Source organism: Plecotus auritus (genome assembly GCF_963455305.1).
Source record: "Plecotus auritus genome assembly, chromosome: 7".
NCBI classification, from domain to species: Eukaryota; Metazoa; Chordata; class Mammalia; order Chiroptera; family Vespertilionidae; genus Plecotus; species Plecotus auritus.
Genome location: NC_137774.1, coordinates 109,688,099 through 109,702,434, shown reverse-complemented (window position 1 = coordinate 109,702,434; position 14,336 = coordinate 109,688,099). Strand labels below are relative to the sequence as shown.

At 38.6% G+C, this 14,336-nt stretch overlaps 1 protein-coding gene across 2 annotated transcripts in view; it reads left to right on the top strand.

Annotated features, from left to right (window-relative positions):
- Positions 1–14,336, top strand: part of CAMK4 (calcium/calmodulin dependent protein kinase IV) — a 164,476-nt gene that overhangs the window by 89,479 nt on the left and 60,661 nt on the right. For both annotated transcript variants that reach the window (XM_080680965.1, XM_080680966.1), the window contains exons 4-5: positions 11,063–11,125; positions 13,378–13,460. In XM_080680965.1, the coding sequence (XP_080537091.1) occupies positions 11,063–11,125; positions 13,378–13,460 (146 nt within the window). The remainder of the gene's footprint in view (positions 1–11,062; positions 11,126–13,377; positions 13,461–14,336) is intronic.

Genomic DNA, 14,336 nt, shown 5'->3' with positions numbered 1-14,336 from the left:
CCTTAACTGCCCTCCCCTGCAGGCCTGGTTGCCTCCAACTGCCCTCCCCTGCCAGTCAGGTCACCCCTAACTGCCCTCCCCTGCAGGCCTGATCGCCCCCAATTGCCCTCCCTTGAAGGCCTGGTCCCTCCCAACTGCCCTCCCCTGCTGTCCTGATCGCCCACAACTGCCATCCCCTGCTGGCCATTTTGTGGTGGCCATCTTGTGTCCACATGGGGGCAGCCATCTTGTGTGTTGGAGTGATGGTCAATTTGCATATTACCTCTTTATTACATAGGATGTTTTATATATGTTTATAATACCATATATTTAGAAAACTATAATTCAGAGAATTAGAATATATTGAAAAAACATATCAACCAAAAGAGAGAGAGATATAGACAGTCAGCCAGAAAGACAGAGAGAATATGGGAGGGGGGGGGGTAGAGAGAGACAGAAAATGTAACAAAAACCATTATTGAATTTAAGACAGTATGCTAGTGTCCATGATGGTATTTCAACATTTCAGCATATACCAATGAAAATTCTCCTAACAGAAAGTTTGGGAAAGACAGCTTCAACAATGAGATCCTTTCTATATGACTTTTAACATTACTTTCAACATTCGGAAAGCATTTCCAGATCTTGCAGTTTCTGAATGGTAAGTGTAGGTAAGTGTTGGTGATTCTCTATGATAGGTGTATTTTAGTGCCAGAAAATAGAAAACGATAGTTGACCCAACTTTTTACTGTACTGAAAAAACCTGGATGTGTTCAGAAACAATATTATCTTGTCTCATTGCATCATTAATGAGGATAAGGGTTAGAGAGAGAAACGAATTGAGTGGCTGTTTTAGTTGGGTATTTATAACTTTTTTCCACTTTGGATTAGTGATGCTTGTACTGAAGAAGTCAAATCACTAGGAGTGGCATCGATACTATCTCCTCTGTGGGAAAGGTGGCCTATTTTGTAACTTTTTATTTGGAAATAATTACAGGCTCACAGGCAGTGCCATTTACCTCATTTGCACATAAGAACGAATTGGTTTGCAGGCGTGGTAGAACTTACTATGACTTTGTAAAACAAGAATCAAGTATGAAGGAAAGAAGGCGATTTTTTCCCTTTATGCATGAGCCCTCTGTCATCCCATTTGTTGTGATATTTAGAAGAAATTGAGTTAGAGTTGAAAGATTTACTAAGCTACTTCCTCAGGTTAATGACTTTGGGGTATTAAAGGAATCTGACAGACACAGCTAGTAGGACAACCAGTGATTTACAAGATAAAACCTTTTAAATGATGTTGCAAGACTGAATATGCTGATCTTAAAACTGCACAAAAGGGAGTGTGTGCTAAAATTGAAGAGATTAAGCACCTGGAACCTTCAGCCTGGACTGAATTTTGCTGAGTAAAATGGAATCTCAACTTCTGAAGATTGACATGGTGATAAGAAGCCACTATTTCAGGGATGATTTATTTGCGTTACCTTCCTTAGGAGTACACACCTTAGGGTATATTTAAATAATCACATACTTTGGTCCTATCAGTAAAGTTCATTTTTAAGAACTGATTGAGATGTAAGAAAATTATGCTCACCAGTAAGTTATAGTGTCCCTGGAATTTTGGAGACAAATATTTGAATTCTGGAATTCAGATGAAATTTCGAACTATGTGGCTTAATTCTTGGAAAAGATTGCATTCAGTTTACTGCAAAATCTTTTCCCTTTCTTGAAATACCCAGTATTGAATCTAAGAATTAATCTCAGTGTGTAAATTCAGGATGTGTAGATATTCTGACTCTTCCTGATGAATGGCTATGCAATTGTGGGCTCTGGAGCCAGACACTTTGGGTTCTGGATCACTTCTGCCACTACTCCCTGTGTGACACTACAACGAATTATGTAAATCTCTCAGTCTCACTTCCTTCATCTATAAAATGGGTTTAAGAACGTCTAGCTCAGCCATGGGCAAACTACGGCCTGCAGGCTGAATCTGGCCCGTTCGGCTGTTCTATCCGGCCCGCGGAGCCGAAAGAGCGGAGGGTTCTCTTGCTCTCCCCTCCGCTCCTTTACTTTGAATTTATATTAGTTCACACAAACACTCCATCCATGCTTTTGTTCCGGCCCTCCGGTCCAGTTTAAGAACCCATTGTGGCCCTCGAGTCAAAAAGTTTGCCCACCCCTGGTCTAGCTCATGGTGTTCTAGCAAAGATAATAATGAGATAATGTATGGAACATATTTCTCATCACCCTGAAAGCATATAATAAATGGTGAACATTATTATTAATTATAATGGGATCAGACAGATATTTTATAATAGTACCAGTTTATTCTATGCAATTCTAATGTTCCCATTAGCTTGATTTAAAACAGCACCATTAGCCTGGCTGTGTGGCTTAGTGATTGAGTGTACACTAATGAACTAGGAAGTCATGGTTTGATTCCCAGTCAGGGCACATGCCTGGGTTTCATGCTTGATCCCTGGTAGGGGGTATGCAGGAGGCAGCCTATCAGTTATTCTCTCTCATCATTGATGTTTCTATCCCTCTCTCCCCATCCCTTCCCCTCTCTGAAATCATTTTTTTAAACTGCATATCTAGCAGCACCAGACATATTGTGCATTTCTGTATGAACAAAATTACATTGTTTTTGTAATACCTTTAACATTTCTGCTAAAAATGGGGATATATATTGTGTCCACAAATTTAATGTGGTATTAAATAAAGATTTCTGATCATATTGCTTCACACTTACACAAATCTTAAGTGCCTGGAATTCCTACATTTGGAACACTTTGAACGCTATAGCTCTGTTCTGATCTTACCACTGGAGCAGTGTGACTAGACCACAGTGTAAAAGCTGCTCCAAGTCTGGATTTTGTCATTTTTTAGTTATTGTAATATAAAGTTACCTATAAATTTCTGGAAATGTTTTTCTTGAATAATTTAATTAACATTCACCTAGTAAATGCCCATAACTTACTTAAAGTTTTCCATAGGTGCTCGTTTGGCCTTTTATGCTCTTCTCAGTTAGATGAAGAGCCATGCATTGTGACTTGCTAATCATCCTGTGAGTTAGTTTTTAACTTCTAGTCATTTTTCCTTATATTCTTATGAGTTAGCATTTGAGTATACTGTGTATAACTATGATGCTGCAGGAGAATTTGAAAGGTCGCTCTAGATTAAACTATAGAATGTACACAGGCTTCCTCCCAACTCTTGTAGGTGGATCTCTGGGGCATCTCCATTAGAGGAGGTTTTCAGGTTCCTTAATCCCCAAACAGAAATAGTGCCATTTATACCACTGGGTAAACTGAGGAATAACTGATCTTTTCTCTTTCTAACCTGTGAGAACATAGAAAATTAACCATGGGTCATTCATTTTCCAGTTGCTATGATGTACATAAGAGAGAGGGCTGGGTCAATTTGGGTTAAAGATATGCATTTTTACACCGCTATAGCCACTTTTAACCATTCATGGGCATGCTCGAGACATGCAGGCAAGGTCACCTTTGGTCAGTGATGGGGAGGAGAATAATAAATCACTGGCTGAAATAGACTTTTTTGGCCCAATTGAGGTCTCAGAACATATTAAGGAAAGTAGTTTGCAGATAACAAGCTGCGTCAAGTGAAGCGAAACTTCTCAAGCATTCTGTCACTTGGAACCTATTGATTTTCATAGGGACTATTAAACCAGGTTTCCTGGAATAGGAACAGGGATATTTCTGTTCAGTTTGTAGACGTGTAATTGTCTACAAGAGAAGAAAGGTAGCGGGGTGGAATGTTAAAAGCTTGGCCTGGTTGTTATGCCTTACCAGTCAAAGAGCCACTTGGAAGTCTGAACATTCTTTTAGAGAATTAGTCATTAGAGTTTGATTTGTTTTCTTTTTTGATAGAAATATTGCTAGAATGTGACACAGTTCAGCTTGCTTATCCATCATGTCATTGTATTAAACTCTTATAGATATTTTGTTAAAACTAAACACCATAATTCAGAGGCAAGTTGAAACAAGGGAGAGGACAAGGAGAGAGAGAGAGAGAGAGAGAGAGAGAGAGAGAGAGAATGAGAGAGACTATGAATATGAGAATATAGGCAATGTAGGCATATGCCTGTTTTCTGTTGCCTAAAACAAAACAAACTTTACAGTTACACCATCCACTCAAGTTATCACATTTAGCCCACTAGTACTTTTCTAAGTAGTAGGTGGTTGGAGTTAAAGTGTTCTTTACCCTTCGTATGGAGTCTATGGAGCAGAAAAAGGAGATGTATAACTAGCCAAAATAGAGGAAATCTTAGAGGGAGAACTTACGTTACTATCCCCAAGTAGAAGAAAAAGACTAGACATTTCTCTGAGAGCTGAGTGAGAAAGGTCTTGTAACCGAGGGAGTGATGCTGGGCAGCAGAAAGTTGACAGGGGCCCAAGGTCAGGAGCCTGGAGCTGGGGTACTGGTACCCAGTGGACCACAGCCAGGAGAGCTGAGAGAGCCCGAGGAACAGAACCTGTCAGCCTCAAAGCAAACTTAGGACTGGTACCTTGGTGAGAAGGAAGAAATCGAGAATCTTCTTGTTAACAGGGAAAACATTTTTAATCCGTTTTTATTTTTGTATTTCTTCATGGCACAAAGTTGAATGGTGGTCAAAACTGCATCCATCCATCCAAAGCGGGAAGCAAGAGAGGAGGGAAACAAGGCCTACAAAAGGCCAAGTTATGGAACTCCAAAACCTTTCCTTTGTTAAAAGAGAGGAAGCAATGACTATGTGCAGAGGGTATTAATTAGAAGAGATCCAAATAATTTTCGGGAATGAATTAGCTTTCAACTGTCTTTTTTTTTTTAAGTAAGCACTTGAATCAGCACTTGCCACTTCAGTAGTTTTAACAGTAAAGGAGCATAATGCTAATGAGAATGGAGCCTGTATTTCATCCTTAAACACTGTGTGGTGGCCCCTGTCACATGTTAACGCCGAGTGCCCCAGGGGAGTGGATTACTTACAGGAGTTTTAGAGAAGTGACATGTCCAAGGTACATCATAGCCTGTAGAATTTGAACCCAGGGTTTGCCAGTCCCCAATCCAGGCCCTTCCCACTTATACCAACTAGGTCCTGAAAAAGACAAATAAGAGGTCAGGAGTGTTCATGGCCCATATTTAGGACCAAAACTAGATGATGCTGGCTGCTAAGCGTATAAAAGATGAAAAAGCCCTCACTTACACACAGACACAGAGAAGCTGAGTGCAGTTCTAAGTCACACTGGGAAACAAGGTTACATAATATTCCCTATGTGCAGAGAATACAAGCAACATATCTCTTTTCCAGTGTTGTTAAAACCTTTGTTTAAGGAGTGTCAGCATACAACAGCCACCAAACAAATGGAAGAACAACTAGAGGTGTATAAGATACAAAATACAGGCATCGCTTGCCGTGGCTCTTTCCGCTCTTTGTCTTAATGGCAGAGGCGATGCTGTGATGGCCCAGGTGCAGTTGTGTATATCGAGCTCCAGTTTCCTTTCTGCTGCAAGTGTCAGTATCACAGGATAAATTCAGTACAAGCTGCTCATACTTACCTTTACCCCAGAAGTTTGAAAGCTATATCAAAGGGATGGTTATATCTACAATGGCTTTTTATCCTCTTACAACATATCCAGCTGTCACTGGGAGGATTTTCCTTTGAGATTTGAGATCAGAATAGTCTAGAATTGTTTCTCCATCGAGACACATGTAGGTGTTTCGTTGAGTTTCGAGGTGTGACATACATACTAGAGCACTAGAAGCTGTGAATGATTTCTTTTAATGATAAATCAAAGCAGATCCAAGATTATCATCTTCATCTTTTAAATTCTGATGTATTTTTATGAAGGGGAATGTGGGTGTCAAGATTTACCTACCATACTTACGTCTGAAAATTTATTTTAAAGTATTCTCTATTTCTTATCACAATTAAAATTCTTCATGAGACAAGTACCACTGGATATCTGGGAGTAAAAACACTTAACATTTTCAGTCAAAGATATTTTGGGTTGTTGTTTTTTTTTTCAGTTAGAGTCTCTCTTCATTTAAAATAGTCCTGGCAAGCATTGGAGAGGGAGCAAAGCTGGGACGGGAGCAGGAATGTGCGCATATCTACCCAATTATGCATACGGGGAGCTTTTAAACTGAGTCCTTTCACCGAAAAGAGGCTTAAGGCCATGCTGATGGGAGTGCATTGAGGATGTGCACATTCCTATAAAGAAAAAGATGTTGAAAAGGACCGGAGCTGAAACTTAGTTTCTAATTCTGGAAAGACCTAGTCTCTTCAGCAAAGTAAAGCTCTGGGGTTCACTCATATTAGGATGCTTCCTCCGTAAGGGAGTCAAATCCACACTTCCACATCGAGGAAGAATACTGCTGTGCAGCAAAATCAGTAATGGAGTTTTTTCAAACCTTAAATCTTTAAGTTCTCTTTCTTTCCAATTCCAGCCCCACAGCATGACTATACTACTTTTGAAGTCATTTAAAAACATTTTCCCCCTATAGCCATTCTTTTTTGTTGTTGTTGTTGTTTTAGGAAGTTTTTAGCATCCTTGAGTAATGTTAACCAGGGTATTTGAAGGTCTTAATTATCTTGGGAAAAAAACAGGCAAGTTTCTAAGTGTCTGGGCTTTCCCCTATTCAAAGCTACCCTCAGTAAAAGATTCAACCCAAGATGCAACTGATGGGGCTTAAAATGCTAATTCTTCCAGGAGTAATTTTTGTATTTGTTAATTTACAAATTACAAAGTCAGAAGCTTCTTGGATATCTAATTAGTCAGTTTTATAACTAAGAGATAATCACTACATTTTAAGATCAAAGGGGTATCTCAGGGCCTCTGAGAGTATACATTGTCCTGCCTCTCACTTCAGACGGTTTGGGAATTGTGCAACTGAGTACTTGCTGTCCAATTGAAAGAAATGTAAAATTAAGAGTAAATATCCTTATTTTCCATGCCTTCTTGATAATTTAAAAAGCATTTTGGGAAAAGTACTGTCTTAACCATGTAAAAATTACTAATGGCACTACAAAGAAATGGTGCCGATTTTCACATTTCTATTAGAACCTCAGTGTCCGCAGGGCGTGGCTGATGCCCAGGTCTGTGGTAACTCAGGTGTGACCATGGTGGTCAACAGTAATTAACAAACATAAGAAGTGGTCTTTTAACCTCCCTGAAGCTTAACCAAAGTAGTGTAGCTCTTATTCCAGTGGTTGGAAGAAAACACAGTCATATTTATTGGTCCCATTTTTAATTTATAAGACTCTCTCACTCTACAAAAGAACATTTTACACTGTTGTAGTGTACCCCAAATCTCACAAAGGACGCCTCAAAAAGTCAAATTATGGAGTCATTTATTCAAAGGCCGGCGGCTACGAGGGGCAACAGCGCTCCAAATCTCACAGCCCCGAAATGCTCGTCACATCTGGCTTATATGCAGAATATCACAAAGGTATCGATTACATCTTTGGGTTTGGAATGAGGAACCTGGTTTGCACAAAGCAGTTACAGAAGCGAAATTGAGCAAGTTAGTTATCTATAAAGATTAAGTATAGTTTTGGGTCTACGGATCACTGAATCAACAGAAACACATTATCTGGAGCCACTGAGGCAATTTAGAATAATTGTGCTGTCCTAATCTTGGGACCACTGAGTCAACCAAAACACATTATCTATAGCTACTGAGACAATTTAGGGTAATTGTGTTGTCTTAGTTCCCAGGTACAGAAGAATGTGCTTCGATAACCAGTAAGATCACAATCAATGGGATATTCAAACCACCAGCCATGGAGTATTCAATCGATTGGGATAGCATACATAAGTTCAGAAAATCAAAATAACTTTTCTATTGTTTTAGCAAGCAAATAAGTACAGAACCCGAAACAGCAGGGTTAAAGTTAAAGTTAAAACTGCAGTTGCTACCTGAGATGATTGCTACCATACTTCAACACTTTCTTCCTCAAACCTCCAATTTAGTCCTCATTACTTCCTTCTTCACATATTTTCCAATCTTTTCTCCCTTCTCTCCCTCAACCTTCTCAGCTCTCAGCACAGGAGTATATGCATTTTTTAACTTTGGAAAATGTAGTTATTTTTAAAGACAATATTACTTATGCTAAAATATAACAGGTTTATTATTGTTATATTTTAGTTATTAAAACACCTTTTTAATGCTCAACCACTGAACCACACTGGCCAGGCTAAGTTATTAAAAAGCTTATTAAAAATCTGTTTTAATCACCAATATAGTAGTGTGTGTAGCTATTTGGGATTCTGAGAGTGCCTCATAAAGTCTAAAAGTTTGAGAACCACTATTTCAAAAAAGTAAGAGCACACACACTTTTTTACAGGTGTAAGAAACAAGCAAGGTCATGGAGATTACTACCTTAGGTTAGATAGTACAAGTGGAGAGGAGTGCTTCTTTCCTCTTTAAAATATGAAACTGAAGAATATAGGCTTGTGGCTTCCAATGTCCATGTATTCTGACATTTGGGGGCAGAATGAGAGAGAGAGAGAGAGAGAGGGAGAATATGAATGAATAAGGATGAATGAACACTACAGTTAGAACCCCTGGATTTAGCTATTACAGTTAGAACCCCTGGATTTAGCTATATTTGAAGATAGATTTGCTATGACTTTCCAGTTATATGTGTTAGTAAATTACCTTTTTGGCTTAAGCACATTTCAGCTTGGTGTTACTAAAAAGGTTTTGATTAATATGTAGTTTGAATTGCGCTATAGTTTAGTGTCTGGGACAGACTGGTGAAACAGTGTCCAAAGTTCTTGAGTCATAGAACATTGTGTGTACCTTCCTTTATTCCTTCACTGTGAAAATCCCAGAGCCTATTAATTCGATATACCGTCACTTGGTTACTCCTTACCAACTTGTTTTTCTTTGTTCATAGTGAATCTCTCTTGTGAAACTGCTTCATATTGGTTTTTAGGAACATTCTTTATCCCTTCTTCTTAGTCCAAATTTATAACTGATGCTGCATTTTTATATGGGATATCTATGAATATTCTCAGAAGTATGCTGAGTTGCACTGACTAGCATTCATTCAACCTTAGTAGAATATACTTTGTTTTGCATTGTGAATCAATTTTAATAATTTTATTTTCTTTGGCAAAAATATGTTAAAACACGCTGGGCCTTATAGTTGACCATATGAATGACTAAAACTTTTACCATAGCTTAAGAAGGTTTAGCGCCCAGCCAGTGTGGTTAAGTGGCTGAGCATCGACCTATGAACCAGGAGGTCATGGCTCAACTTCTGTCAGAGCACATGCCCGGATTATGGGCTCAATTCCAAGTGTGGGGCATGTAGGAAGCAGCTGATCAATGATTCTCTCTCATCATTTGATGTTTGTTTCTTTTGCTCTCCCTCTCCCTTCCTCTCTGAAATCAATAAAAATATTGATTAAAAAAAAAGACTTAGCATGACCATATGGCTATTTATTGTTTTACTGTGTACAGTAATTAAACAGGAGACTCTTGGAAAGTCTCTTATTGGAATGAGGATTCTTTATTGTAAATGTTTTTTCTTCTCATAGAAACTAAAGACATTTGTAAATGGTGACCACTGTCTTTAAGTCAGGCACTCTAAGCTCTGGCAAAATTATATGTGTTGGAAAAATATATATAATATATTTATATGTTGCTACCAAGCAAAAGAACATATAAAGTTTGCAAAATTACCTTGAATATTTCTTATTTTCAAACAATATATCTTTGTTGATTAATGTTTTCATTACAGAATAAAACTTAAATGAATGAATGTCATCATCTTGAAAGTATATTTGGTTATCACCATGGAAACATGATTGGATTTTTCCTCAGGCCCACCCTTTGTTTCTCAGGGCATGTAAATTAAATGGTAGAATTCATTCTCTATTTGAAGCCATCTCTCTTGGTTATGCCCACAGAGCTTGTCTATGAATTGCACAGAAACCTCTGCATATTCATTTCTAAAACCATGTGAGCTTTGCCAATCAGAGGGTTCTGGACAGCTCAGATGGCAGAGACCATAGTTAGAGTGCAGGAATTATCCATATCTTGCTTTGACAAATTTTGTTGGGAGAGGCAGACTAAGACCTTTCTTTCTAGTATATGACTTTTAGCATCTAAAACTTCAGTTCACTGTGATTAAAAGTGTCAATCATTGACCTAGAAAGGGGAATATTCCTATTTTTTTAATATCCTAAAGTAAATGGCTACTCTTTTAAATATAGAGATCCAACTAGGATTTCTTAATGGCAAGCAACAGAAAATTAACTCTGAATAACTTAATAGAAAAGGAAACTTAGTGGTTCATATAATAAGAAATCTAAAAGGCAAAACTAGTTTATGCATAACTGAATCCAGTGGATTACATTATGTCACCAGTACTCATTCTTCATCTCTCAGAAAAAAAATTTTTTTTTTCTGTTTTGGCTCTGTTTTGAGTTAAGTGGTTCTGATATGGTATCAAAATTGGACACTGGTTGTGGCATATTCTATTCTTTTTCTGATCCCACAATTTCAGAGTAAAAGAAAATAGCTCTTTCTTGATTATTTGAGCAAAATTTCTAGGGAAGACTCTGATTGGGATGACTTGGGTCTGGTGGATATCCATGACCCAGTCACTGTGGACAGGAAACAGTACTCTGATTGGTCAGGCTGGGTTATGTGGCCACGGCTGAGGGAAAAAGGCAGGTGAAGTGATTGACAGCTCCAGTGGATTTGGGACAGGGATCCATAAAAGAAAGGGAGAGAAAGAGAAGGAATAGGTTGACATGAACTTTTGCCTTAATGGTGACAGCAATGACTTTTGTTAGGAAATGGGCCATGCAAGGGGTCTGATAAGTTGTGACCCGTATTAGTAACTAGTTCTACTTTATGTATAAAGCAGAGAGGAAAGATATGGGGAAAGACAAGGAGGGTGGGAGTGAAGGAGACACAAGAAAAAAGCTTAGAAATGCATCTCTGCCAATTACCTGATTCACCAAGGTAGTGAGTGATTGCTGTTTCTGACTTTCTGCTATAATTAAGACATTTCTAAGGTGGGAGTTTCTTTCAGTTTCTCTCTTTCATTTTGCTTTTTAGGTGGACAAAAAAATCGTAAGAACTGAGATAGGAGTTCTTCTTCGCCTCTCACATCCAAACATTGTAAGTGATTTTCTTAACTACTATTTCAAATTATCTCTAAAGTAATAGATTGGGATTTTTGTCCACGCTGATCATGGAAAAGGGATTCATCCACCACCCATAAACAGCCACAGGTTCTTGTCCTCATCTGACCACAACTTTCAAGTCTTTAGCTGAAGGAATCTTAAATATAGTGCCTTTTCAAAGAGTTTAAAAATGGGTAGGTCAGCAATATATCGCATCTTTATTTTTATGCATAAAAGGATAGCTAAAATTTGGATAGCTTTGTTTTGCGCTAATAAAACACTGTCTTTTTCCTTCTGTGTGTCCATCTTATTAATATACCATTACTGAAAAGCCTGTGATGAAAATTCATTGCTTTCAAAAGTCATTTCAGCCTCCTTGGAGGGAGTGTCTGCTTCAGAAACAATGTGTAGGTTCAAATAAATGCAGTGCTTGAATGGGGAAAACAGAAGGTTTTCAGAAGCTGTGCTCTAGGCTGTGTCCAAAGGCACTGGAGGCAAGGTTTGGAGAAAAGCTTTCTTGAGCCAGTGAAGTGAAAAGAATAAAGTCAGTTTCCAGGCCATCACTTGTTTTTATGAGTTGAGCCAACCACTTAAAGTATTTTACTCATTTCTCTGAGAAAGTTGCATCCAAGAGGGTGGCCTGCAATGCTTAGGCTCAAAGCCAAGTGTTTAAAACTTAATATATGAGTTAGCAGTATTATTTATAGCACTCAGCTATAAATAACAGAAAACTTGAATATATTGGTCTAAACAGATGTTTTCCTTAAGTTATAAGAAATCAGAAGGCAGGCTATTCCTAGCACTGGTTCAGCCCCTCAGTGATGTCATGCAGAACCCAGATGCCTACTATCCATTGGTTCTGCCACCCTCAGTGCCTTTGCTTTCATGCTTTTCCCTCATGGTCCTCAAATGGCTGTTCCATATGCTCCATAAGCCTTCAGGTCTATATTCAAGACAGAATGAAGTGGAAAGGCCCCAAAGCAGAGTCCTATGAGAAGAGTAAACATTTTTCCAGAATTTCCAGTTGCAGCAGAATTCTCTTCAGATTTTATTAGTCAGAGCTGGTCACAAGAGCGGCCTTAACTTCATAGAGCCTGGGAAAATGGGGAGCGGGGTTATCATAAGTGACTCAGACCAATTACTATCCATATTTGGAGGCTAGGCACCTTTCTTTCCTAAAAAATTCAAAGTTCTATTTGCAATAAAGTAGGGGGAGAAGGGCTTTGGGTAAGCAATCAATGAAATGTGCCACATACAATCACCAACTTTTCATCGTCCATCTTTTTTCTTTCAAAGAGAAGTCAATGTAGAATTGTCCTCAAATGTAGATCAGTCCTGTCACTAGATTTTCAGATGTATTCAGGAAAATATCCAAAATTGGATGGAATATCTAAATGTGATGGAAACCCTGTTATGGTCAGTCAAATCATTGCCACTCTACATTTCTGAGGCTCCCTTCATCTACCAGTGACTTTTTAGCAGTTGAGGGTCCTCCTTTCCACAAAGACATCCTTTCCCCTGGTCCTATTCTGTCTCAGACCCAGATTTCAAGTTCCTTCCTGGGAGAAGATACATTTGCATTTCCAGCAACCATGATGCTTTCAAATGACTTAGGAAGTTTTGTTTGTTTGCTTTTATTTTTAAACTAGAGGCCCAGTGCATGATTTTGTGCACGGGTGGGGTCCCTTGGCCTGGCCGGTGATTGGGTCCAATCGGGGCCGCAGGAGGTAGGCCAGGGGTGGGGCCGTGGGAGATTGGCCCACCGGGGGGGAGGGGCCACAAGAGGTTGGCCAGCTGGGGGGAGGGGTCATGGGAGGTTGGCTGTGGGAGTGCAGTGACCACCAGGGGGTAGGTCCTGCATTCAGCGTCTGCCCCGTGGTGGTCAGTGCACATCATAGCGACCGGTCGACTGGTCATTCAGTTCAGTTGCTTAGGCTTTTATATATATTGATTCTGCAGCAATTCAGAAATTGAGATATTTTGATAAAAATTAGAAAGTGTTTCTCAGGCAGGTATCTTTCATCTGTCAAAAGGAATAATATCAAAATTCAAAAGGACCCTGGAAGAAATGAGGTCACTGATAACAACCAGAGAGTGACAAATGATTCCCTGATACTAGCATAAGGACCCTTCATTGACAATGATCCAGCACGTTACTGTTAGAGTTTTGTTTTAGCCATAGCTTTAGCTATTTCTTAGAAAGATGAAAATAAGGAATGTGTGATCATTTTTTGAATCTTTCTCCAGATAAAACTTAAAGAGATATTTGAAACCCCAATAGAAATCAGTCTGGTCCTGGAACTTGTCACAGGAGGAGAGCTGTTTGACAGGTGAGTTGGTTCTGGAAATCCAACCACAGAAAGGCTTTGCTTCCAGTCACCAAAAAAGAATTAAAGGGAAATTTCTCCTGAACTTTTTTATAATGACACATCATACCAGTTAATAAATTCTACTAAAATAAATCTTAAGAGGAGTGTAGAACAAAAGGAGAGTCATACCTGATAAGATGTATGTGGATGAAAAGTTGGGATGTTTAGTGAATAAAAAGGGAAGCATTATATCTATTTACTTTTGCAAAAATTTACTTCTGCAATAATCACAGAATTTCTAAAGTCATTCTAAATCTAAACTAAACAATAAGATTTATGACAATATTTTGTAAGAAAACATTAGCTAAAAAGTATAGAAAGTTAGATGTGTTATAATTGTATTCTTTATTATGATCCAAAAGTTCTTAAAAATCAATACTCTTCAAATGACTAATTTGAGGCCTACTTTCTCTATTAGGCTTTGTAAAGAGTTCCAAGTACAACATGTTCTTCAATAATAACCAATTTTAGTTGTCTGTTCATATGTTCATCACTCAAGACAGAGGTTTGAGGATTGCTGGAGTATGCCTAGAAAACTGGTAGAGCATAATATAGACAAACTGTTTGTATAAGAGACACAAGCTTCAAGTCTCCATGGCTTTCCCACCTTCTCAGGAGAATTCCCTGTTTACCCTGATTATCTCTTGGGACCCCTTTGCTATGTTCATGAGCATAATAAAAAAAATAATGAAATTGGAAGAAGTCAAAGGACTGAGTAGGTATATATTAGAAACGGTAAGAAGTTAGGCACAGATGCAAAGTTCCTGTTGATTTATAAAATTGGTTAAGAAGATGTGGGCTGTAGACAGAAGACAGAAAAGAGACCGAGGGAACTGC